Source organism: Mus caroli, unplaced genomic scaffold (genome assembly GCF_978045245.1).
Source record: "Mus caroli unplaced genomic scaffold, Mus_caroli_1 scaffold_13, whole genome shotgun sequence".
In the NCBI taxonomy this organism is placed as follows: domain Eukaryota; kingdom Metazoa; phylum Chordata; class Mammalia; order Rodentia; family Muridae; genus Mus; species Mus caroli.
Genome location: NW_028227268.1, coordinates 61,508,160 through 61,535,516, shown reverse-complemented (window position 1 = coordinate 61,535,516; position 27,357 = coordinate 61,508,160). Strand labels below are relative to the sequence as shown.

Here is a 27,357-nt window from a genome sequence, read left to right as displayed (position 1 = left end):
GCCTGTAACCCCAGCTCTTGAGATGTAGAAGCAGGAGAATCAGAAGTTCAAGGTCAACCTTGGCTATATACTGAGTTTGAGGCCAGCCTGGGCTACATGAGACAGTACTTATAAAAGGGTAAGAGGTGGGAGCTAAACAAATTAAAACACTGCAGCAATTAAAAACACTGTCTGCTCTTTCAGGACCCAGGTTTGAACCCCAGAACCCACATGATGACTGACAACCATCTATAACTCCAGTCTGAGGGGATCTGATGTTTCTGACCTCTGCTGACACCGAGCACAAACGTGGTTCAGGTATATACACATATGCATAAAAAATAAAGGCATTCTTATGCAGGCAGCTCTAATTAAATTCATTTAATATGTCATGCCTAAGCCCCAAAATAGTACTTACAGTTGGGGAAGAGAGGACTTGGTAGAAGTAAGAGAGAACCTGAGACTTCAGACCTGGATGTGACAGCTCAGGTTGGCAAATGCTTGGAAGCTTGGCCATGTGTGCCTGTCACTGTTTTCTATCAGATAGACCAGGTTCTAGGGACCACAAGCCCAGCACTGCTTGAGACTCAGGAGGAAAAGCTACTGAGACCCTTCTACACCTGCCCAGAGACCAAGATACCCGCATTACAGAAAAAGAAGAGCACTGTGTACTTCTATTTGAGGCCCAGAAGAAGTGCATGAGAGCTCTGGAATTTAAGATGTGACATGGTGCCCTGGTCTGTTTACAAATAATCCCTGAAGAATGAAAAATTATTTTGGAAGTTCTTTGAAGAACTTTGAGAAGTGGATAAAATATTTATAACGTATTATTGAAACAAAAAGGAATATTTTAAAAGTTTCTGCACAAGCAAGAAAGAGAAGACAAACCAAAAGCAGCATGAATCATACTGTTTCCTAACTCACCCTTTGTGAATTTGTGTTTTGTTTTTTTTGAGACAGGGTCTCATGTAGCACAGGTTGACCTCTAACTGACTATGTGGCCAAGGGTGTCCTTTTAACCTTTGATCTTCCTGCCACTTACATGCCAACTAAAACCAAAAACAACTAAGGTCTAATTAGATTCATGAAGTAAGTGGATTTGACCTGTCTCCTTAACCACACTGACTTCATTCACCTGCTTTCACGCACGCACGCACACACACGTGCTGCACCCGCCCGCCGCCTCACCCCCCACCAGCCTCACTCCCGCTGTGGAGAAAACCCAATGACCATATTGACCTCAGAAGGACCTGGAATCTGTTAATCTGTTTGCATGCCTGCTGGGCAACCAGGTTAAAGACAGACAATCTACAAGACTGCAGGGTTACAGAGCTGCATGGTGACAACCATAGGCAGCTATAGGATGTGGTTCCACAGTGGTCCAGTGTCTGAGGGCAGCTGTTCCCTAGGCCTGCCATCCTCTCCTACCTGCACTGTCACAGTAAAAAACATCTGGTTCTCTTGTACCTCCTTTGGATCCTGAGAAAAACCAGAGACACTGCCCAATTTAGGGGTCAGTAGCTGAGAAGTTCAAAGCCAAATTTAGATCCATCTCTAGCAACTGTGTATGTCTCACTCTTATGTTCCTTTTGTCCCACCTTCTTCTATTACCTAGTTACTCCTGTGGCATTGCATGTGTTTTGTAAGCCCACTCAAATCCTCTGTGAAGCAAGCCCAGCAAAGACATGAAATGGTCATAATCTCCAGTAATCTCCTGGTAAGCCTGTCAGGATGTAAGAGAGCAATAATAGTCTCTGTACAGATTGTTGAAGCTCAAGGATCCCCGACATTTTCCTAGGGACTTCCCTAGAATCACACCTGAGTGCTAAAGGCTTCATCTAGATAGAAGGGGTTACCAGGTCATTCTGAGAAGACGAGGTGAGTGCACCAACCTAGATCAAACTACCAGCGCTGCCGTGGCTCCTACACTACAATGTACTCTGAGGCACTAGAGCACACTGGAGGCAGCAAACTCTTCTGCTTTCCCCTCCTCCTCACCCTGCTTCCTTACTTTTAAAGAACAGTAACTCTGGTAGTTAAACTCTCCCCACAATACCAGACACCAAGGAACTGCTTCCTGGCTTTTATCAGGATATAGCAGCAGCTCTGGCTCCAGAGGCAGATTCAGGAGAACAGCAAAGTAACCCATGACAATGGTAGGCTGTGCACCATAGCAGGCAGGACAAACAGGAGGAGGGAGAAACACTGGCTGACACTGTCAAATAGGACTATAGCAGTCTTCTTCCCCAGGTCTTGTTTTTGAATAAAGAAGGATTCTCCCATCCCCCTCTGCCACATTTGGTGCAGACTCTCAACCCCTTACCAACAACTTGCTTGCTCTCTTCACAACTGTAGCTTTGCTAGTCCCACAGTACTTGGTGGCTAGTGCCTCAAGTAGGCCCAACAGGTGGACTGCTCACATCTGTACTCTAATCCAAGATAGCTGTCATGTTTATGATCTGAAACAAACTCCAACCTTCTGAGCCTGAGAGACTCCCCTGATCTACATGGTTTCTGTGGACACAGCAGTCTCAAGCTCCAACTGCATACTTGGACAGGTGGCCAACAGAGAGACACAGAGGCCTGGTCTTTCTGAGGAATAGCTTTTATGTGACTATGAGTATCAGGGGAAGCTAACAGTGCAAAGCTGGAAGCACTGGAACAGAACTGCCTCTCTGTACTTCAACAAGCAGCCCCAAACTGCTATAGCCACAACCCTCTCTCTTCCCTGCCTCTTGGACACTGAGTTTTGGGTCCTTAAAGCTGCCTTCATCTCCTCTCCACATCAGCATGATCCAGGCCTCCAATAAGCCTTCTTGGGTCTTCTCTACAACAAATCCAAGGACTGGTTGCTTCCTGCCTATTAAGCTACCAGGCCCATCATCCTCCAGTCAGTGAGGCCTCCTGCTCCAGCTCTGCCTACCTCCAGCCAGAGGAATTCTCCCAACCCTTCTCAAGTGCTTCTGAGGTTTAAGTACCTATCCCCAGCTACCACCACCACCGATCCCTTCCTCCCTATATAAAAGCTTTTTTTATCCTTGAAGATTCTAGTCCACTGAACCTGTGAAAGAGTCAGCACAGCGACAGTATCTAGAAATTCCTATCAGGAATTAGGAAAGCCCTGTCCTACCATCCCTCCAATTCCATCCAGACTCCACCAGGCCCTCTCAAGGATGTCAAAAGTGATGATTCTGCAAGGAATCAGTACTTAAGGGACTCTAAAGCCATTGTAAGAATGAAGGGTGGGACAGGTTGAGGGCAAGGAAACCAAACAGAAGCTAGCAATGGATACAAGTCATAGATGAGTTAAAGAAGAAAATTGGAGAGTTTTCCAAGGTTATTTCTACAGATTTGAAGGCAATGAAGAGAAAAGAAAAAAAATTTTGGCTTGTGAAAAAGCTATCCTCAAACCACCATCATGCCATCTTTGATCTGGACAAGTCCCTGCAGGGTCTGGGGACCTAGTTGTTACCCATCTCAAACAACTCACCTGAGTCACAGCCTAGGACAGAGGAAAAGGAGAAGAACTCCATGAAGCTCTAGGAGAACCTGAGAACAGATCCTAAGTAAGTGGTAGCAAAATAATGGGTATGCAACTTCCATGTCACTGGGAAACGCTTCCAAACAGTTCTAACCCTGACATCAGTAACTGTGTAAAACTGGTCTTCCTTACCTTTCCAAAAAGTAAAAGCCAAAAGCCCATACAAACTCTTAGAAGACAAGACACAAAGGAAAATATCCCAGATCTAAATATAGTGATCACAGAAATACTCAAGTTAAGCAGGTTGTAATATTAGTGAGGCATGAATGAGTGAGATCTGTCTCCAGGGCTCAATAAAGGTTGGCTACCTTATCAGGGAAATTACACAAAGGCTTGCTATTGGTGCCCCTTGGGCAAAAGTAGAAGAGAGCTTTCTTCTCCAGTGAGAACCCATTTATGACCAAAGGGAGATTAGACTGAGACTATTTTCTTGTGAGCAACAGTGAAAATCTGTTTCCAGTTTAACCTGCAACAGTGTAGCTCTGACCAGGATGCATTATTAATTAGGCAAAAGAGAAGCCCCATTTTTTAGTTACCCATTGAATTCAGCCTCTTCAAACACAGTGACCTAGAATTGACAGTACAGCTAACTCTCTGTTCATTTTGACAATGGGGATTTCAGCAATGATAACAGGCCATTGGAAAGCAAAAATAATCCCACTGGAAGTCCAACAGTTTTCTACTCCTACACTGGGAACTGTGGCTTCCAGTGGCTATCACTGAGGGTCTGCTACTAGCTTTCAGAAATTGAAAGCACACATTTCCATCTCAAAAAGGCCAATCGCTTGGGTCCACTACCACTCTGTGGCCTGGCAGGCAACAAAGCACCTCTAGTTCGTAGAACAAGGGATACAGGGAAGATAGAATCATCACCCATGCCTACCCACTAAGTAGCTCCCCTCTAAGCAGGTGGTATATGAGTGTGGGCAAAGGAGCACAGGGCTGTAAGCTCCCAGGAAAGAGAGGCAGAAAGGATTCCAAGCACTGGAAGCTAGCTAGACAGGAGGTCCAGCAGGAGGCAGGGAGAGAGTTGGCTGTACTGACATGACAAGCCCCACCCTAAGCAAGCTGCATGGCATTTCTATGAAGAAAAGTAAACCGCTGTCCCACCTCGGGCTGCGCGGTCACAAGTGAGGCAGGGCTGGGCCCAGTCGCCATTAGGGTGGGAGGCTAGGCCCAGGTGCGGCAGGCAGGGGTGGCGCTGGCTCAGTGGCTGCAGCTCCTCACTCTGACCCAGCATGGCCCCTGTGCGGTGCTGGGGGCACAGCGAGGCCTCTGGCGCTGTTGAGCAGGGACACACACACACATACACAAAAAGAGACACACCATTAGAGGATGCGCAGCAGTGTGTAGGGGACATAGGCCAAGACCACCCAGGGTTCTGCCTCATCCCTGAAGTCAGTGCCCTGTGCCTGGAGGTCATGAAGAGCCTGTTGCCACACTCTGACCCTGGATTTCAGTTCAAGGTCAGAGTCTAGAAAATAAGAACATTCAGAGCATTAGGACCTTAAAAGCAAGGCAGGATCAACAGCTAAAGATCTCAGGCATGGTGTAAGAAGGGTCTGATGAAACAACCAGGCTTCTACACTCCCATCTCACCCTGTACCTTGATGTTCTGCCCTGTTTAAAATTATGAGGGTTCCAACCCCCTTTGTATCCTCCACAGGAGGGACCCTGAGGAAAATAAAACTTCTCCTGATGGGCCAATCTTATTTTTTTATTAATTGGTTTGTTTGCTTATTTTGGTGTGCAACTTAATCCTTAATGCAGGGAGATTTCAAGAGACTTACGGCTACCTTCAGATATTAGTTATCTCACAAGTCATCATCACATTAACGAAAGCAGCTCAAACTTGAAAATTACAATAGCCAGAAATACAAGAAAATGTTAACCTGCTTCAACCCTAATAATAACTTAAAATTCCTAGAGGCAGGAAGCCTGACTTTGATATGTAAATCTCTTACATAATAAATACATTCCTCAAAATTCTAATGGTGGTACAAAGAAAGTCAAACTGAAGCCTATTATACAAAAGTGGGAAATGCTGGTGTATAGCAAATTAAGAAGGCAAGGTGTTCTGCCATGCTGGTCATGCAGATAGCACACACCCATCATCCAGCACCCTGAAGGTTGCATAAGGAAGATAGCAAGTTTGCAGGCAGGCTGGCTACACAGGGGGACTCACTTTCAGAAAGCAAAAAACAAAAAGGTTTCTGTTATGTTGACATAATGTACTGTTCTGAAGGTTATGGGCTTGGAAGCCCGTTTCTACTGCATCCAAGGGCCACCAGAGCCACCTTTCTCTCGGAGTTCAGGATCCTTAGTAGCTGCCCAGCCCTAAGAAATAGAGGATGAACAGTGTAGTGTGCCTTAGATAACTTCTTGGCAGTGCCCAGGAGACTAGCAGGATCAGAAATCAGCTTCTACAAGGCCCAAACACCACTTCCTCTCCCTGAAACCTCTTCTGAATATAGAACAAAAACCCAAAGTGATCCAACACACAATCAGAACGCAGATCAGTCCTGCACAGCACAGACCCAGCCATACAAATCAAATCCTGGAGACTCTTTTGCATATGTGAGGAGAAAGTCTTACTGATGCTAACCTTTAGAGTGTTCCTGTCTAGGTGAAACAGAGACATCCAACCTTGTCTGGTTAATGAAATACTAAGCACTGAGCTATTAGAGACCTGTCATTCAGTTGGTAGAAAGACACTGAATGCAAGATTCAGAAATAAGTGATCAAGTACAAGGGTCATTTCCTCCTGGCTACTAGGTATTTGAGTCCCTGTAGGTTTGGACAGCAGGACAATCCCTTGGCTGACAGACATTCTAGGACAAAAAAATAATCTGGCAAGACTGGCCTTGGACCCCACGTTCCCCTAAGAACTTAAGAAGCATGGGCATAGCCTTGACTAAATTCCCAGAAGACCCACAGAGCAGCCAGGGGGACCAAAAGTCCCTTTGTAAGTAACTCAATCCATATCAAGGATGCTGTCACCTGGGTCTCAGCCAGAAGCTAAGAACTAAGGTGCTCAGGTGTTCAGCCCCAGCAACTGCCACTCAGTTTTCGCGCAAAGGTGAGGCACTTTGTTTACTCACAGCCGTGGTAGGATGCTGGCGAGCCCCCAGCCTTGCCATACTCCTGCTCTGAGTAGCTGGTAGAAAGGTTGGGCTGGCTGGAGCCACGGCCAAAGGTGATCTGGTTGCTGCCCACGCCAGTGGCCACCTGAGCCATGCGCTCTTTGGTTTTGAGAGCCTGAACTCTCTCAACCTTCAGCCGCTCCTCATCCTTGAGGAGCGCAACCAGTTGCTTTGATTTCTCTCGAACGTTAATACCCTGGTCTTTGCCATCACGGTCAATGTACTGAAAGTCCTTCAGAGTCTGTATGGCAAAGATGTTCTCACGGCACTGCTGGGCCACCCGCTCAGAACCTGTCTTGATAAGGTAGTCCAGCAGTGTCAGTGCCTTGTATACATGCCGCCAGTTCTTGCCATGGTCATTAAGTCGCTTCCAAACCATGCTCATGATCTCCGAGAAGGCTACCACATTGTAGGTCAGGTCAGCAATCTCAGTCATCAGAGAGCTGGATGGGCCCCACGGGTCATTGGAAGTGGCTTCCCGGACTTTGATTTCAGCCTCTGAGTAATTGTTCACAATGTTTTTCATCTGCCGTCTGATAGATGAAGTTGTCATTTTTATCTTCTTTGTTACAAATGTGAAGCCCTTCAAGAGAAGCTTTCCTGTTCCCTAAGCCTGCACTCTAGGAAGTTTCCGTGTCAGAAATGCAGATGGAACAAAATGGCCCTCCACAGTCATTTCTTCCTCCAAAGCCTCAGGTCCCAGAAGCTGGCAGCCATGCCCTAGAGAGAAAAAGAACACATTGCTTTTATAAGAAGCACTAGTGAGGATGGGAGAGCCCAAGACAAGCAGTGTACAAGAACATACCTAGTTCCATGACAAGCAGTGTACAAGAACACACCTAGTTCCATGGATACAAAAACATCCATCCTGCTTTCAAAACTAAGATCAGGTCAGAAATGCCACATGCTAAACAATAAACTCGTTTAAACCTTAAGCAAACACCACGATCATTGTTCTATCTCCTAAAGTTTTTGCCGGAGTGGCTAGCTTGCAGTGGCCTATCTTTTTGTTTTGTTTTAGTTTGTTTTTTCAAGACAGGGTTTCTCTGTTTAGCCCTGGCTGTCCTGGAACTCACTTTATAGACCAGGCTAGCCTCAAACTCAGAAATCCGCCTGCCTCTGCCTCCTGAGTGCTGGGATTAAAGGCGTGCACCACCACACCCGGTTTTACAGTGGCCTATCTTTAATGCCAAACAAAAGCCAAATGTAGAAAAACTGAGATACTGGGGGAGATGTCATGATAGATGTATTTTTAACCTTTGGTGCTAGGCACTGAACTCTGGGCCACATGCTATCAACTATGTACCTCAGCACTGAGATGTGCTCCTGTCCAGTCCTGAGAGTTTTCCAGTTTGGGGCAACAAAGTCTCATTTCAAGAATACCTTAAGTCGCCGGGCGTGGTGGTGCACGCCTTTAATGCCAGCACTCGGGAGGCAGAGGCAGGCGGATTTCTGAGTTCGAGGCCAGCCTGGTCTACAAAGTGAGCTCCAGGACAGCCAGGGCTATACAGAGAAACCCTGTCTCAAAAAACCAAAAGAAAAAAAAAAAAAAAAAGAATACCTTAAGCCTAAAATGCCTGTCTATGACTTTAAAATTGGGCTTTGGCTCATGAGCCCCTAACTGCCTAGAAAATTCTCCTTAAGTGCCATTTCTCTGTGACCCTTCCTGAGCATGAATTAGTGAAATGCTGACTGCTCTTCTATAGAAAAGCTAACAACCTACACTACCACCTTCCATTCCCCATATACCCCAGCTCTCAGGATTTTCTGACCAGGGGCAAGCATAACACCTCATCTCAGAGAGGAAAGCCAAACCCCAGAGCTAAATCACAGGCTCCAAGTGCACCCATCTCCTTTCTTTCTTCAGATGAACAAGAGCTAGAGTAAGGTCCACATCTCACATCTCAGCATGTATTGTGATCACCATCTGTCCCATTCACAGTGAATAGCCAGCATCCAACACTGTGCCCATCAAGAGATAAACACCTGAATAAAAAATGATATTACACTTACAAACAGTATTCCTGTCCTCAGGCCACAATCCTCATCTGTAAGATAAAGAAACAGAAACCTCAAGAAAACTGAAAACTTGAGAGAAAACAAGGGCTCTAGGCAGCCCCGCTACAGTTGCTCAGTCCCTATGGCTTAATTCCTTGTAACAGCAGAGGTAGCTCCTTCCCATCAGAGATAGAAAACAGGAGGTGTGGAATCTTAAAGTTGGCTGTTACTGTAACAGGCTGAGACCCTCCCTACAGATCCTCAGGCAGCCCAGAACCTGGCACCTAAAGTGAACCTTCCTCTCCCTGGATTGCTGTGGTGCTTCTGTCAGAGAAATACCAGACATCCCTAGTTTCTTTCTTCAAGCCTCAGTTAAGCAGGCAATGGGTGCATCAAAAATAAACAAAAAGGAGACACAAAGAATACAATGGTCATTCATCACCTACAGTCACATAGATTAGGAGACAATTCATAAAGCCTCAGCTGCCTCCTCTGCTCACTCAGATAGGCTGAGGAGCCTGTCTGTGCCTGAGGCCAGAGCACTGACTCCATTAGATGGCGGCATGTTCTGCCTCTCTACCCATCTGTTCAGCTCTCATGAATCCCCAAAACCTGTCAGAAAACAGAGATAAAACCTTTTTCAGAGTGACTGTACATCTGATTTAATTAGGTTTTTCACTCATAATTTACTGCATACAGTAACAGGTTGGGCCTCATAAAAGAAAAAAAGACACCTCTGATTTCCAGTGAGCATTTCAGCTTAACTACAGATGTGTCAAAGTTGTTGAGTCATTTCAGATCCACCTAATGACCACAACTTTGGGATATGTCACGTGACTGATTTGATATCCAGCAGTATGCCTGGCCCATACTTAGAGGTCCCAAGTTCAATTTCCAGAACCTACGAGACAATTCAGGGAACCAGGCATATATGCAGGCAAAGCACTAATACAAATAAAATAAAAATAAATCTTTAAAGCCAGACACAGCACTCAGGAGGCAAGAGATCTCTGAATTAGAGGCCATCCTGGTCTACAGAGTAACTTCCTCCAGGATAGGCCCTGTCTCAATAAATAAATAAATAAATAAATAAATAATAAAATAATCTTTAAATGAATAAAAGTTTCTGAAAATGACTATTTGACTATAACCACAAAAAAATGGTTAAAACTCCAACCAAGAGCAAAGCTGCGCTCCACAGCTGCTCTGGAGAAATGCTGTGACCGGCACCGTGGCAGAGGTTACTTGACCCGTGAGGCCCTGGATTCTAACTTCCATTCAACATAAGCAGTAAGAGGCTGGAGAGATGGCTCCATGGCTGGTTTTGTTGTTGTTGTTGTTGCTGCTGCTGCTGTTGATGTTGTTTTGCTTTTTGTTGTTTGGGGGTTTTGTTTGGTTTGGGGTTTTTTTTTCCCCCTTGGTTTTTTGTTTTTAAATATTCAGTCAAGTTCTAGGAAATTGACAAAAAGCACTTTTTTTTGGAAAATGTGTCAAATCAAAGGGAAGCAAATAGAGACTGAAACAAATGCCACTATTCTTTAAGGAAAGGAGGGCCAAGGCATCATCACATCATGTGAACCCCTCCATCTACCTTGCCCTGGACTGCTCAGCTGCATGAAATACCTGTACTCCACAGCAAGTCATGTTGTTATAGGCAACACCTGAGAACACTGAGTGGGAAGCTAGCAACAGCAAAGGGGTTGGGTAAAGAACTCCTTGAGCCCCAGCAGGGCCTCAAATAAAAGAATAATAAATAAATAAATAAATAAATAAATAAATAAACGCTCATCCATACTAGACTCTCAAATGCCAGGCTGACATCAAGGGAACTAACTCAGTGCTCCCCAAGAAAGTAGCATAGTCAACAAAAGAGAGGGGGGGCATCTACTCTCCTGCTAGTAACATGACAGGTAACACAGTAACCATTACGTCACTAAATCTGGGGACATTGGGGAGGTAGAGTTTACATACTTGAAAATGTAGTCAGAATTCAAGTGACAGTGAGTACTGAAAAGAGACAAACAAAAAACCTGGACAAAAATTCCAAGGCTAGGGTGATATCCCATAGACGTATTGTCCTTAAGACTTGTGCAGTTAGACAGGGAAATGCCATCCAACCTAGAACTGCATGGCTCTGAGCAGCCCAGCAAGGAATCTGTCAAACACAGGGGGTGGACAGATGGCTCAACAGTTAAGAGTGCTGGCTGTTCCAGAGGACAAAGGACTGGGGGTCAGGAGTAGCCCCCAACCATCTGTAATTCCAATTCCATGGGGCTCAGATACCCATTTCTGGCATCTTTGGGCATCATACAAATTATACATACATGCATGCAGACAAAACACTCAAACATATTAAATAAAAACAGTAAGGAGGGGCTGGTGAGATGGCTCAGTGGGTAAGAGCACCCGACTGCTCTTCCGAAGGTCCAGAGTTCAAATCCCAGCAACCACATGGTGGCTCACAACCATCCGTAACGAGATCTGGCGCCCTCTTCTGGAGTGTCTGAAGACAGCTACAGTGTACTTACATATAATAAATAAATAAATCTTTAAAAAAAAAAAAAAAAGTAAGGAGAACCTTAACCACTAGTTTACACCAGCTCCATGGTTACTATCAAGGATCAATACCTACTCTGAGGGACACAACACCACCTGTTGTCTGTCACCACTCCCTCTCCAAACCTAAAAACACAGGTCATTCCACAATGATTCTGGTAATCCAGGCCCAATCAATAAATTACTTGGTTGACTGGGCATTCTTGTCTCAGATGGAAACTCAAAATGGGATCCTGGGAGCTTCCTGTGACTTTACACATACTTCATCTTTCTAAAAGAAGCGGACAGCCTGTGAAGTGGATGTGCCTACATTTCCACCAGTATCATGCCAATATGTTCCACATACCCTTTTTACCACAAGTTCCTGGAAATGTATTCATAATCCAGAAGCAGAAGAGGGGTGGGGAGCAGAAGGCACACTCAAGAGAAGCCACAATGCCTACTGCCATATGAGGAGCAGAGACCTAAACAAGGTGAAACTTGGTGATCCTTAATTAACTGGCTATCTCCTGTATAGGGAGTCTAGAAGAGGAAAGACTTAAGTCTAATTCAGAGACAAGTACCATGGTGTCCCTCCGAGGAGGGTACTGAGACCACACGGTCCATGTGACAGAGCCAAGCAGGCCCTCCAGAGGACAACAGCCCAGTCAGAACAATATGGACAGTGCCACATTCTTTTTAACAGTGATCGTTTTAGTTTGAAGAGAAAGGGCTATTGTGTCTCTGCCTCAGCCAGGCTAGCTTTAACTTAAAGCCTCATAAACTGTTGCTCACACAGAGGGGACAAGTGAAAAGGGAGTTCTCTTTCCTCTCACAACATAAAAACAGTGAAATTCTGCCACAAAGAAATGTCCTCTTCTCTAACAGAACCTAGCCACCTTCATTTCAGTAATTTCTGGCTGGTTAAAAAATACCAATTTTTATATCCATGGTAAAAAAATGGGCTTAAGAAAACCTTTACATTCAAAACCTTAAAGAACCCAGACAAACATGACTAGGCAGGTGGGTGGTGGGGCAGATTAAGTCACAGTTTTACATTTTTCTTCATAGAACCTGACAGTGTCAGTCCAGCTATATATATCAGCATGGAGAGTGAGAGCTGCCTGAGCAGAAGAACCAAGCCCCATGTGGCTCAGCATCATCCTCAGGCAGGCAGGAGGTCCTCCCCCAAAAGAATCCGACAGCATCCCTGAGGATCTGCAACAAGCTCAGGTGAGCTGACAGGTGCCACGCAGCCTCCTGTGATTCTCATGTCCATAACGTAATCCAAAACAAAAACATACACGAGGTGTTTTTCTTTTCTCTATTTTAGCAGGCTCCTGTTTAGCCCTTAGGAAGAGCAGTCAGTGGACACAGCTTACACAGTGAGATCCAATCATGAACTTGGCTAGAGCTGTTGCTGCTGATCCAAAGGATGGAACTCTAATGAGCTGTGCCTCCCACTACAGCAGATGATCAAACACCCTGCTCTCTGCACAAAAGGGCCCCATAAACAAGCCAACAAGGAACAGTCTTTTGTCCCATGTCTTCCCACCTTGCTTGGTTATTTTGCAAATAACCAAATCATGGGCAGCGTTATTAAAATCATGCGAAAAGGCATACCATGTGGCATGATGGAGAAGAAGCAGGGAACAAGAGACCAAGCTACTGAAGGCTGTGCTGGCCCAGCAGCTACAAGGTGAAGGACCATGGTTCTTAACTCTGAAACAATGGGATTAAACTAGATGCTCTCTGCCTAGATGTTCTGTCAGCCCACAGATTCCTAGTTGGGTCAAGGGAGGGTTTCTGCCTTTTGCAAATACAAAGAGCAGCCTTCAAAACCTCATTCCTCAATGCCAGTCTAGGCTACAAAGCGAGTTCCAAGAAAGAAGAGGTTACAAGGAGAAACCTCGTGTAAGGGAGACAGGCAGAACCCTCACTTCCTCCAAGAATGTGAGCATGGTCTACTTGTTAGATGCTGTAACTGACACTGGCAACAGCTGGGAAGGACAAATGCCCATGAAACACAACTGGACTGGCCTCTCCACCTAGGGGCAGGCTGTAGGTGACAGTCCCAGAACTGTCCAACTCAAGAAGCTCAAGGAAATACAGAGCAGCCCAGGAAAATCTCAAGTTCCCACGATTTTATGCTTAATTTAGACCTGGCTGGTGACTGGATGATGCTAGTGCTTAGCTGTTGGCATCTCCTAAGGATCCAGAGCATGGAAGCAATGTGGGTAAGAAGTGGAACTCTCAGTCACATGCCACAACCTCAAGGCTTCTGGCCCTGCAGTAATTTCATGCTTTCCCCAAAGGGAGCTGATGGTGGGTGTCTGTCCAGAGTAGACCACAATTGAGCAAATTGTTTGGCCCCTGCTGCACTTTTTGGGGTCAGCTTAGCCTCTACCCACAATGCTGTGAGGGAGGGTATGGATTCCTGTGGGTGCAAAGGGAGTTACTTACACAGACTGCTGGCATTGGTGGCTGGCATCCCCTGAACCTGCAGTTGGCTATGTGCCCCACTTTAGCAGCACTAGAGCAAAAGACAAGAGACGTTTAAGCTCCTCACCAAACCTAAATGACCCAAAGCATCCAAAACTAGATTCTCTGGGGAATGGTCAGGCCTGAAGGGCCTGAAAGTAGCTCCTCTGGTGCCACCTGAGTACAATATCCCCTTTTTCAGCCCCTTCCTCAACTACTAAACAATACATTTTCTTCCCGAGAAACCTCCCTGCCAGAAGGCTCTTGCCTAGAGCCATTCCCACAACTGCTTCCCCAACCATCTTTATCCTTCTCAATTGTCACTGGGCTGGCTCCTTGTCATTGATATGTTAGTTAAATAGGGCATGCTTAAAAACCAATGGCATTCTGCAGGGCCCTCTTCCACGTGGCATTTTCTTTTTTCCGTTTTGTTTGGTTGTTTGTGATTTTTTTTTCTAATTGGGGGTGGAGATAATTCAAGACAGGGTTTTTCTGTGTAGCCCTGACTGTCCTAGAACCCTCTTTGTAAACCAGGCGAGCCTTAAACTCAAGAGATCCACCTGCCTCAGCATATGCACAACCATGCCCAGCATCACTTGACATTTTCTTGTTTCTAACCTGCAGGCCTCACATCCTCCCTCCCCCGTCTATATTCAGTGACAACAGAGTGCCACCTGTCACTTCAACACTGTCCTCCGTGCCTAGTGTAGCACCTGGTACCTGTAAGCACTCAATCCCAGTTATTGAACGCAGAAGCCAAAAGTCTTGCATGTCTACATTCTGCATACTTAGTTGACCTAAGTTAACCCTAACACTGTGCTCCCACTTCCTGCCTCTCCCCACTCAATGTGGCCCCTCTGAACTGGTGCACTGCCCAAAGATAATCTGTTTAGTGCTTAGCACTCACTACTACTCACTACAAAACAAATACCTGCTGCACCCTATGCCCACCTGGAGTCACTTAGTATTTAGGAAATACTGCCAAGGGTCAAGCTACTAAAAATGGGTTTGTTTGTTTTAGTCAGAATGGTATTTCTGAAATCTTCATCAGGGAGTATAGACAGAGGCCAGGTGGGAAGGATGAAGACAGGACACAACTTGAATGCCACAATGAGAAGAGCTGTATGGGGCAAGAAGTGAGAAAAGGCAGGGACAGCCATCAAAATCACCATGATGAATGAAAGACTCCTGATAACCACGTCATAAGGTTCAAGGCCCAGAACAGCAAATAAAGAAGAAGAGGCTTCAGAGGAAGCAGAAGCTTAGTCTTCACCTCAGACTCAGCGAGCCGTGACAAGCCTGAAAACAGAGGTAGCCAGTGGCAGTGAGCACTGGGAGAGGCATGGGAGGAGCCTGTGGTCAGCATGTTCACCTAGGAGGACCAAAGAAAAATAAGGAATCAGGATGCAGAGTGCAAAGGGATAGGCTTTCACACAGTACACATAGATAAGAAGACCTGCCTTCTACTAAGGATTCTCAAGAATAATTACTGCGGGGCTGGAGAGATGTCTCAGCGGTTAGAGCACCAACTGCTCTTCCTGAGGTCCCCAGTTCAATTCTCAGCAACCACATGGTGGCTCACAACCATCTGTAATGGGATCTGATCTGATGCCCTCTTCTGGTGTGTCTGAAGACAGCAACAGTGTACTCATATATATAAAATAAATAAATCTTAAAGGGGGGGGGCTGGAGAGATGGCTCAGCGGTTAAGAGCATGGATTGCTCTTTCAAAGGTCCTGAGTTCAAATCCCAGCAACCACATGGTGGCTCACAACCATCTGTAATGAGATCTGATGCCCTCTTCTGGGGTTTCTGAAGACAGCTACAGTGTACTTGCATATAATAAATAAATCTTTAAAAAAAGAAGACGACGACGACGACCATGACTGCAGGTGCCCCTGTGCACATGCAACTGCACATCCATCCCACAGCAAATCTGACAGCCCCAATAATGGCAGGGATTCCCTACCTAGGATCTACCACCTGCTGCCCATCCAGGCCTGGGCAAAGGATTGAGAGGCCCAGGAACTTGCCTAAACTTACTGCATTGTCTGTACCTTAACTTCTTCTTCCTACAACACCACAACTGAAACACTTAGTGGATAATCTCCATACTGATTCACACCAGGCCTCCCCAAGTGCTGGCACACATCTGCTACAAGAATGAATGACACCTCACAGCAATGGATCCAACCATACCTACTCACATTCTCCCCATCCTCTCTCCTATGGGCTCACTAACCCTCCATACCCTCACTGACTATAAAGCAGGGCCTATCAAGATCAAAAGTGGGGTGTTTGTGCACATCTATAATTCCATCATCTCTCAGGAAGGTTATGTAATATTGCCCTGGGTATGAGGCCAGGTCAGTCTAAGGTCTACAGTTAGATCCTGTTTCAAAAACAAAACAAACAAAAACCCTGCCATGGCATATGGATATTGTTACAGCTTTAAAAACAGCTCAGCAAGGGCAGAAAGACTACTGTCTACCTACCCCTAACCACCACCAGGTACTTCATCTATAAAATGTGTCCTCTTTACAAATTCGGACCAGTCTTCAAGCATCAGCAAAGGGCCTGAGAACTACAGGAGAAAATGGCTAACAGCATCTGTTCCGCTACAGGGATCCCAGCACCCTGAAGAATTCTGACTGATCTTTTTCGTCCCACTGGCCCCTTGAACATACCCTCTCCAGAAGAGAAGCAAGACAGAGCAGACTAACATGGAATGGGAGGAGGAGTCTATTTCATACTAAATTTAACAAGCATAAACAGACAAGCTTGCATCCCATAATTTCTTAATTCTTTAAAGATTAGAAGTATGTTGCCAAATGTCAAAACAAGCACACCAAAAGGAAATGAAAGTCATTATTTTCCCTTTGGTTTTCTACCAATTGGCTAAATGTTTTAATTTAGTGTTTATACCACCACTGTCCTGCTTTGTTTAGAAAAATAATAATCTAGGGGTTCGGGGTTCGTTTCAGCACTGACAACTGCACAGATCTACATGCCCAGTTGCTCCTTCCTTTACCCAGGAAAAACCACCCTCTCTACTTTAGAAACTCCAGCCTCCTCTCCTCCTTGCACCTTGTGGGGGGAACAAGGCCAAGAGAACTGGGCAATCCTGAAGCATCTTAATATGTCTCCCAAGAGAACTGAACCCCACTCCAAATGCCCCAAGAGTCCACAGCAAAGACACAGACACTGTATGTCCTGCTGTTCACACATACTTAGGTTAGGTCAGTGTCTCCCACCCACCCACCCGAGTGCTAACCACTGTACCCAGAGCTGACCCAAGCAGTTCCCGGTACTGGGTCTGAGACTCTCTGCTGGGGGAAGTACTTCATAAACTAAATGGAGCAGAGCTGGATGAGGCTCTGTGCTCTCACTAATGAACTACAAATGAGATCACCAACCCTCAACTCCAGTCCAGTGCTCACAAAGATCTGCAACTCCTAACACAAAACCAACCTATGATATACAAATATCATAGAAAGAAACTTAAGGGCTGAAGAGAATGGCTTAGTTGGTAGTGTCTACCTAGCATGATGAAGCATACAAACTGGGTATTGTAAAAGTGGTAGGATCAGAACTCCAAGATACTGGAGAGATGGCTCTGCAGTTAGGAACACTGGCTTTTCTTCTAGAGGACCCAGCTTCAGTTCTCAAGACTCACACTGAAAGACCCATAGCCACACAGAACTTCAGCTCCAAGGAACTCCAATGTTCAATGGCCTCTTCTGGACTCCACAGACACACATATACATACACAATCTAAAAACTCAATATTAGGCATGCATAGTGATGTATGCCTTCAATTCCAGCACTTGGGAAGCAGAGATAAGCAGATCTCTGTGAGTTTGAGGCCAGTCTGATCTATGTAGTAAGTTCCAAGACAGCCAGAGTTACATAGTAATACCCTATCTCCAAGACAGACAGACAGAAAGACAGACAGGAAAAAAGGAACCTCTAAAAATTTTAAATATACACTTCAACATGTGATAGTATGATAAGCTCAACTTGAGAAGAATATAAATTAAAACTATACTGAAATACTTGTTTCACTTGTCAGGTTGGCAGGAATCTAAACCCCTGAGGCTGGCAAGGCTGTGGGGAAATGAGCAGCCACACTGCTAGTGGTTAGACAATGTGAACACTCTGGAGAAAATCTGGGCAATCTGTCAAAATGACTCAGGAGGTAAGGCCTGCCACCAGGCCTCATTTTCTGAGTTAAATCCCTAGAACCCACACAAAAACAGAAGTAACTCCCAAGTTGTCTCTCTGACCTTCACATGCGTAATGCAGCATATGCCTGCCCACAGATACAATCAATAAATGTAAAAAATGGATGGGTGGGTGGGTGGGTGCATGGATGCATGAATAGATGAATGCATAGATGAGGTGGAAAGTGAGAAAAAAATGCCTGGTGCTGACCTCTAGCCTCCACAAGCACATGAACTAGCATAGCACATCTGCAAATCTCCATGCATATCAACAGAAGGGGGGGTGAATACACCCCCACCCCCACATCCTTAACTTGATTCTATTCCATTTCTGTGAGTTCCAGGGTATCCAGAGCTAAGAGTGAGAGACCCTCCTCCCTGGACCCCCCAAAAAGTACAAGTAATAGAAAGGAGTGAGAATATTGAGATTTCATAAAAAGAGAGGGAAAGAGCTGGGCTTAAAGGCATATATATATCTTTAATCCCAACACCCAGGAAGTAGAGGCAAATGTATCTCTACGAGTTTGAGGCAGCCAGGGCTACTTGGTAAGATCCTGTTCCAAAAGAGAAAAACAAAAAAACAAAATAAGAACCCACACGTGTGCTATACTACCAAGTAGTCACCAAAGAAAGCAGCAGGCTGAACTCAGGTGATCAGGAGTGACGGGAAATATTTCCCAAAGTATACTTTTTTTATGACATCTATTTATTTACTTATTTGAGCAACACACATGCCACAATGAAGATGTAAAAAACAGAGGACAATTTACTTGGCCATCTCACCAGGCCCCTGGAGTATTTTAATAACCTTTCATTTTAGAACTGAGCATTCCACTTAAAAAAAAGAAATACCAGAGCCATACCAAAACCTTTAGTTAATCAAGCACCCGCCCAGACCCCACTGTAATCTCTGCACCCTGCCATGAGCAGGGTGGAGCTAGGCACCAACAATGGCCAGCTAGGGGCAAGGTACCTGGCCTTCCTAAGGTTGTCCCTCCCTTAGTGAGACTCTCCTCCAAGCCCTTCCAGCTTCACACTTCAGTGGCTTTCACCCACAGTCCATTCAAGCCTAAGCTTTCCCTCTGGGGGGCCCACCTGTAGCCATGTACAAACCCTACCCAGTGAGTATCCTAAATAGGTCTGTGCCCCATCACAAAGTGGCAGAGCATGCAAGCTCCCAAACACGTTTAGCCAATCATGCACCAGGCCTTACCCAGCACCCATCCCTATCAGGCCTGGGCACATAACTGGAGCATACAGACCAAACAGACACCAGTTCACTCTCCAAGAGCTCAGTAGACACAACACACGGAGAGCAGAAGGACAACAGCAAGGACAACCAATTTATCCTTTCCTTTGAGCAGATGGAGAGGAGCTGCTACCCCCAAGAGCTTATCTGTCAATACACAGACATTTCCACCTCAGTCAACCCTCAGCTTTCCCCTAGATCAGGAAAGAGACTTGAGTGACCTAAGGCTCAAAGGTTGGAAAGTCATCAAGCTACTGTTCTCAGTCACCAAAAGCCACAACAAAATCATGTTTCCACATCACACATCAGAAGGAGAAAACCTCAGACCAAACTATTTCCGTGGGCCTCAGAGGGCAGAAGTCTCCGAGTGCTTGACTAAGTATCACTAACCACAGGCTGAACTTTCTTGCTAAGAAAAATATTTAATTCCCCTTTCTGAGCTCTAAACTGATTTTTTTTCCTTCTAAATAAACTTTTATAAGCCTTTTATTATAGCCTTATAAATGTCTAGCAAAAGTTTTTAAAATAGTCAATGTGGCTTCCAAATGTACCTTTTGCTGGACACACTGTACACAGATACCTGCCAGCTTACTGATGACCAAGTCTTAGGGGAGATCAAAGTATCTACACATCCACACTGGAGGTGGTTCTGTGAACCAGCCAGGTAGACCTAGCACCACTGCATGGTAAACCCAGGATTTTCTCACCACAAAATTTATTCACAGGGATTCACGCAACTCTGATTTATCCACATGCAGAATGAATGCCAAAGTCCCCAGAAGGAAATGACTAGGCACAACATGTCATGGAGAGGCCTGGTTGGCCCAAAGCCTGTTCCAGCTCCCTGCTTGCACCACAGTTAGCCTCAGGCAAACATATTTCCTGGGCAACAGGCCTGTTTTCTCTTCTCCGGACTTCTGCTTAAAAAAAAAAAAAAAGGCAATAGGCTAAGTAGAGAGGACCAACTCTGTCATCAAGCCAATATAGCCTACCAAAGGGATAGCACAAACCCAGAGAAAATTTCCAGTCCATTGCTGCTCTCACTTGGGACTGAAAGGTCTTAGAGGCACTTGGCAGTGTGTAGCAAATATCTCTTTTCTTTTATACCATGAAGATAAAGAAAATGAGACTCAGTGACTATTCAATAACCTTGTCCAAAGAACTACCATGCCACATTGTGGAAGCCTCCAAAGAGCAGCAGCAAAGCCAACAGTTTGGTTCTACAACCCAGCCTTAATCCTCCCAGAGCCCTGCAACTCTTCCTCTACACCCTTCAGCTCAGCAATAGCACAAAGCACCCCAAACTGCTGCTTATTCCTACTTCCAGGTGGTCACCAAGTCCTCAGTTTCTCAAAAAGCCTCTCTCCTGTCTGACCCAGGCCTCTGAGCGCTTGCTAACCCACTACAGAGGAATGGAGACACACCAGCTCTCCTGAAATGAAAAAAAAAAAAAAAGCATTGCAGACCTCCTCACAGACAGTGAGCCACCAAAACCGCAAGGGTAGGAAAGTGGGAGGATGGTGGATATAAACTGACAAAAAAAAGCCTGAAATCAGTTAACAGTAGTCACAGCTGACAACTGTCAGACTTGACAAGCCTTTAGGTCAGGTCTTCAGTATATACTTCCAAATTTCTTTGATGATCTTTGTTAGGGAAATACGGTGGTTTTGGCATACTTGAGCACTTTGAATTGAATGGCAGTGGACAGCCTCAGAACTAAGAGCCATCTCACCATCTCCTGTCCTCCTGTCTGTTGTCTCTTTCTTTCCCAAGACAGATCACAAAATCCAAAAAGGCCCCTTCTGGGGGCTGGAGAGATGGCTCAGCAGTTAAGAACACTGACTGCTCTTCCAAAGGTCCTGAGTTCAATTCCCAGCAACCACATGGTGGCTCACAACCATCTGTAATGAGATCTGATGCCCTCTTCTGGAGTGTCTGAAGACAGCTACAGTGTACTTACATATAATAAATAAATAAATCTTTTCTTAAAAAAAAAAAAAAAAAAGCCCCTTCTTCCCAAAGCCAACCACACACTAATCAGGAAGCTATGACTGCTCTGACCCCCTTCCCTACTATCCACCACTCTGTCAAGGAACTGGCCATATATACACTGACTTACCTTATCCACAATGGGTCCTAAGATGTGCAAAATCAGCGTCCTGTCCCAAATCCTGGAGCAAGGAATGCCATAACTGAGAGAGCAGGGAGAAGCAAAGACAGATCTCACTGATTTTACCTCCATCTTGAATACAGAGTTCATACCCTGTCTATCTGTCCCCAGTCTCTAAACAGACATTCTAAAGGCTTCCTGACACTTAAAATGATTACAGAGGTCAACTATACTTTTATCTTGGATATTTTTCATCATGAGGATAGATATCAAAGTTATAGCCCTATGTAGTAGGAGGACTGGGACCCTATACCCTTAATAATCTTAGAGGACTTTGTATAAAAAGCTAGTACCTTAGCCAGGTCTTAGTAAAACACACCTTTAATCCCAGTAGTCAGGAGCAGAGGCAGTCTGTGAGTTTGAGGCCAGCTTTGTCTACAAAGCAGTTCCAAAATAGTCAAGGCCATACAGAGAAACCCTGTCTTGGGGGGAGGAAAAAGACTCTGAACTGAGCTGCCTAGAAGCCTCAAGTCAAGTGGATTCACACTCAGTACAAGTGAAAAGCAAATCAAATTCACATTTTCCTCATCCTTGGCCCTGAGATGAATAATTCTCTGAACCCTCCAAAAGTGGACACATGTTCTGATGTGCTCCCCAACTCCATGGGTGGAATGAGTTCCCATCAACAGAACATGAGGCCACTGTCTTCCAGAACCAGCCCTTAAGAAGGGTGCCCACTATCAGCACATTGCTGCCTAGTAATCCCTCTAAGAAAGCAGAACACAGCATGCAAGCCATTCCATCCCACCCACTAAGTACCCACTGACAAGGACAGACTTGACCTATCTCTAGGACCCAGTACATGTTCCAAGAAAACACAGACTTAAAACTTTGTGGGCTATATAAACAAAGACCCTTCCTTGGAACCTGGGAATGGAAACCTTTCTGTCATTGGATCCCATGAAAACACAAGTTTGTCTCAGAAAACTCAAAAGCAAAGTCTCAGATCACTGAGCATGTCCTCCACACCAGTGCTGAGAAGGTCCTCTTCCCATCCTAACGCTACAGATTAGGCTAGAGCCAGAGAAGGGAGGAGCTTTTCAGTAGAGCAGCAGTTCAGCTAACAAACAGTTCAAAGAAGCCTGTGTCCTTAAGTCCCTCCAAAATGTGTTGTTGAAATAAACAGAAACAAACCACTTCCTGCCCTCACATATGTGATACTTTCTTCATGATCCATGTACTCCATCACCACACTTCAAATTAAACAACATGTAGTTAAATTAAAATAGCAACTATTCACAATGGCCACAATTAAAACTTCAAATGACTATCAACAGGAAGGTAAACAAGCTGTCGTCCACTCATACAGAGATTACTCAATAAGAAGAAGGAATAAAGTGCTGATCCATGCTACAGCATGAAAAACCCTGGAAAGAGGCCAACCAAGATGGCACATAAGACTCTGGGCACGTGGGATGTCTGTATCAGGCAAACCAGAATTAGAAAGCGGCTTAGTGATCAGGCAGGGTGGTCCATGCCTCTGTCCCCAGTCTAATATGACAGCAATGGTAAATTTCTTCCATAAATACTTTACAGTAACAAAATTAAAATAGCAAAACTCTTATTAATGTTTTGCCCTAATAGAAGTGATAGCAAAATTCAAGCCAAGTGAATATTTTTATATAGAGAGACTATCATCATTTCACAACTGGAAAAAGTCAGCTTTAAACATGGAGCATATAAAAATCCACATGAGAACCAGGCACACAGCTTTAATCTCAGTGTGGCTCTCTCGCGTTCAAGGCCCAGCCTGGTCTAAAGACCAGCTCCAGGACAGCCAGGACTACACAGAGAAAACCCTGTCTGGAGGAACAAAGTAAGAACTAAAAGGACCCAGAGTGGAAGCTAGACTTGGTTGTTCACACTTGTAACCTGAATGCTTAGAGAATCACTGATCACAGGCAAACCTGAGTTACAGAATAAAACATTGTCTCAAATATAAAGAATAGTGGTCGATTTTCACAAAGTAAGTTTACAGAAAGTCCAAATCTATTAAAAAATATACAGCTAAGCCACTATCAATAAAGTTTGAGGGTTGTTTTAGAATAATCCATGGGAGTAACCTAGATTTAAAATGTTGAAGCTGAGTGGTGAGTTTCACTAAATTATGTGTTTTCATTCATTGAATACTCCATAATGAAACCAAGTTTATAGCCAAGTTTCTGGATTATAATCTACATAGATAAAATCAGCAGAGGTACCCTTAGCTGTCAGATGCAAAGAGCTCTACCAAGTGTCCCCACCCTGAGCCAGGGTCACTTAATGCATGTCCCTCTACAGGAGGCCACAGAAAAATGGCCCTTCAGAAGAAAATCAGAGTCCCAGTTCAGGTTACCAAGCAAGAATACAAGGAAGTGGCTAGCTTGAACCCTCTCCATCAGCCAGTGTAAAGAAGCCTGTTAAAATTTCAGCTATCAACTAGGTCCAGGCAAGTGTCTGGACACAAGGGGATATTTGCTGGAAATGTCTTTAACAAGTGCTCCAAAAACAATGTAAGCAGATGGGCCCGCCAGCCTGGGAACTGAAGAAAGCAGACCCCACCCCATATGCAATAGCATCCTAACACTGTAAGTGCCCATTCTCCTGGTTCTCTTTCTTCCAGTTTCGAATGCGTTTTACATGGAAGGCAGCCTCCTAGTACTCAGTCACATTTCCAGTATCTAGGAGAGTGCTTGGCACTGAGATACTGACCACAGACTTGTGTAATTTTGACTTTTGACTGAACTGGCTCCAGAAGTACATGATAAGGACTCCTTTTCATAAACTCCAAGCATGACACACAGAGGAAGGTACCAGAATACACTACAGACTACAGTTGAGTGTCCCAAAAAAGGAGGGGATGGGAAACAAACAGTCACAGCACAAAAAAATACCATCTAAAATAGCATCAGCAATAGTACAGAGCACAGGGCCTTAGGTCAGGAGGCTATGGGAAAGTGAGTGCCATGTAGAAACAGGAGTGACTTTGGGTCAAGAGTCTGGAGACAGGAAATGAGGTAAAGTGCTGGGGGTGAAGAGAAAAAGATGAAACAAGGAGGTGGTGGCAAGCTCACACACCTGAACAGAGAACACTTCCATGACTTGATAAGTCTTTGTGTTCCCAAAGTGAGGAACAAGCAGGGGGGAAAAATTAGTGGGCACCAATGGAAGGGTTGGGGCCTACACAGAACTGGCACCCACAAGCCCCATCTAGAAATGATGGCACCCACACTGACTCTGACCCATTGTTGCCAAGCAACAGTGCAGCCTCCAACTGCTAAGTGTTCCCATTTGTCCATGAAACTGCAAATGTGGAAAGCTGCACAGGATCTGCTTTTGATGTTGGCAACTATAGTGGGCAAATAATGGTCTCCCAAAGGCCTAATCCCAAAGACATCCACAGCCTAGTCCAAGAACCTGTGAGCATGTTAGTTAATAGGGCAAGGGAGCAGCAGAGACAATGAAAGCATTCTCCCCTAACTTGAGATAGGGAAAGACCACCCAATGGGTCAAACAGAAACACAAGGATTCTTTAGAGATGGGAGACAAGTGAGGCAGTATCACACTGATGCTCTAAGATGGTCAGAACAGCTACAGCTGGCTGAGACTGGGCCATAAGCAAAGAAATATGGAAGTCTAGAAGCTCTAAAGGTAAGCAAGTGGGTTCTCCTCCTTGGCTGCCCCAGCTCACATCAGGACTGTCAACAAAATGGCCTTAACTCCCAAGACAGCCAGGAAACTGAGGCAGCACCCAAAAGAGACGCCATATATACAACCAAGATCGCCCTGTGGTTTAATCCACCCCAACAGCTTTCCTCTTTTCCATTCCAAGAGCTGCAGGTTAGAATCATCTCATCTCCTTGATACCCTGTACCCAGCCAGGGACAGTGTCTGACATGTGTCTCAAGCTTACCAGAGAGTTCCTTATCTTCACCACATGGCCATAAAATTCTCCAGGGATTTCTAGAAAACACATTGCTCTAAGTGTGGGCATTCTAGTCCCAAAGGACCATGCATGTCATGTCAGCACCAGCCCAGGATAAAATTATTTTGGCCCTGGGAAACTGGCCCGGAAAGCAGTGGAACAGGAACTCTTTTCAGCCCCACCCTTCTCACTGTCACTAAATAGTCCTACTGTCAGGTGCTCTGGGAGAAGCTTCAGGTCCTTGGGCCCTGTTGCCATCTAGCTCCCCAGTACCTGTAGACGATGACATTTTGGCTGATATTAACACAGCAACCCATTTCAATTAAGATGTTGCTTTCAGCACAGCAGGGCCATTCATGTAAGGAACTGGATGGGAGACCTACAGAATTGCCCACTCACCATACCAAAAGACTGAAAACCATAGCCTGCCAGTTCAGCCTTACATAGTTGTTGCTGGAGCTGCCCAGCCACCTCTTCTGTCTTCCATTCTCCACTCAACCAGACACCATGTCTCCAGCCCTCTGCGCACAACGCACCATTGGTTCTGCTCCTCCTCTATCCCCCATAACTCCATATTTTCAAGATCCAGATGGTTTCCAGATCAGCTCCTAACACTTTCCCTGACCCTCAGATTCCATCAATGTCTAACACCACTTTTTACATTGTCTATCTGCTGATACACCCAGGGCCAATATTATTTCTCACTCTTTCAGGTGCCAACATCTACAGACCCCAAAACCTGCAGGCAGAGACTTAAATTTTACTCACTAACATATATGTCCCAGACCAGTAAACACACAGTACATGTGTGCAATAAGCATCAAATAGGGGCATAAACTGAGCTATGGTTTTTGTCCAGAACACCATACATGATATAACATTCATTAAATACTAGGTTAAAAAAAATCTCACTTGTTATTTTTTACTAGTAACATTAAATATTAAAGTTAAGAACTCTTTAGTAGCCGGGCGTTGTGGCGCACACCTTTAATCCCTGCACTTGGGAGGCAGAGGCAGGCAGATTTCTGAGTTCGAGGCCAGCCTGGTCTACAGAGTGAGTTCCAGGACAGCCAGGGCTATACAGAGAAACCCTGTCTCGAAAAAACAAAAAACCAACTCTTTAGTACAAACTTACTTTTAAAAGCATGATTTTGCTGAGCATGATGGCACATGTTTAATCCCTCCCTGCACTTGAGAGGCTGAAGCAAGAGGATAACAAATTTTAGGCCAATCTAAACTATACATAGTAAGACTTCACAAAAAAATAAAGCAGAGAGTCAATAAAAAAGAATTGCAATTTACAATTTACATTTTGCAAATATTGGACTTGGAAAGATAGCTCAATGGTTAAGGAAATGGTCCTTCTTCCAGAGGACCCAGGGTCAAGCCCCAGCACCCCATGATAGCTAACTACAGCTCCAGAGGCTCTAGCACCCCCTTCTGGCTTCCAGTAGCACCAGGCAAGCACTTGATACATGAACACAAAAGCAGGCAAAAACACCATGTAGTATAAAATAAATCAAAAACAAATTTTGCCAAATTTGCCTGCTGAAATGATTATAAGATCTGGAGTATGAGAAGGAACCCTTGATGGAGATGCCAAGAACCGGCTCTGCCTGCTCCTTGCCTGGGGCTCCGGTGGAAAGGATTACCCAACAGATCACAATCTCTCCTCCAGTACTTACCTTCTTTACCCTTTGCTAAAGTACTCACTTCTCCGAGGTGGGTTAGAGACCATCTTCCTTCCTCTCTTCATCTGCTCCACCTTTCCTGTGGCTCATTCCCAGTGACTAAGAGAGCTCAAAGCTCACTACTCTCAACTCCTTCACACACAGGCTTTCTCTTCTCTCTAGCTCCCATTCCCTTGCATCTTCCAGGCCCTGGTGTTCCTAGAGGCTACCCTAAGCACAAGGCTCAGCTCTCCATACCCACAATTAGAACTGTCTGGGTACTTCTAAAAATCTTTGGTCCCTCCCTGATTGGTCTGGGAAGAGCCCCATTAGAAACTTTTTTTTAAAGCTTTCCAAACTTCATGTCTTGTAGGTGTACCAGGAGTAAGAGCTCCCGGGCCATCAAATCCAAACTCCTTAGCCACAAATCACCTTCCTCAGCAACATACATTCAACACAGTACA

General features: G+C 45.1%; 1 protein-coding gene across 16 annotated transcripts in view; it reads right to left on the bottom strand.

Annotated features, from left to right (window-relative positions):
- Epn2 (epsin 2) overlaps window positions 1-27,357 on the bottom strand; it is a 58,032-nt gene that overhangs the window by 22,703 nt on the left and 7,972 nt on the right. For 5 of the 16 annotated variants that reach the window (XM_085829947.1, XM_029483357.2, XM_029483346.2 and 2 more), the window contains exons 2-3: window positions 6,622-7,383; window positions 4,631-4,801 (exon numbers count right to left, since the gene is read on the bottom strand). In XM_085829947.1, coding sequence (XP_085686073.1) covers window positions 4,631-4,801; window positions 6,622-7,216 — 766 coding nt within the window. In that variant the 5' untranslated portion in view covers window positions 7,217-7,383. Of the gene's footprint in view, window positions 1-4,630; window positions 4,802-6,621; window positions 7,384-8,676; window positions 8,712-13,659; window positions 13,730-14,950; window positions 15,050-21,268; window positions 21,342-27,357 lie in introns of all 16 variants that reach the window. The other 11 variants (XM_029483359.2, XM_029483361.2, XM_029483349.2 and 8 more) reach the window with 10 other exon arrangements.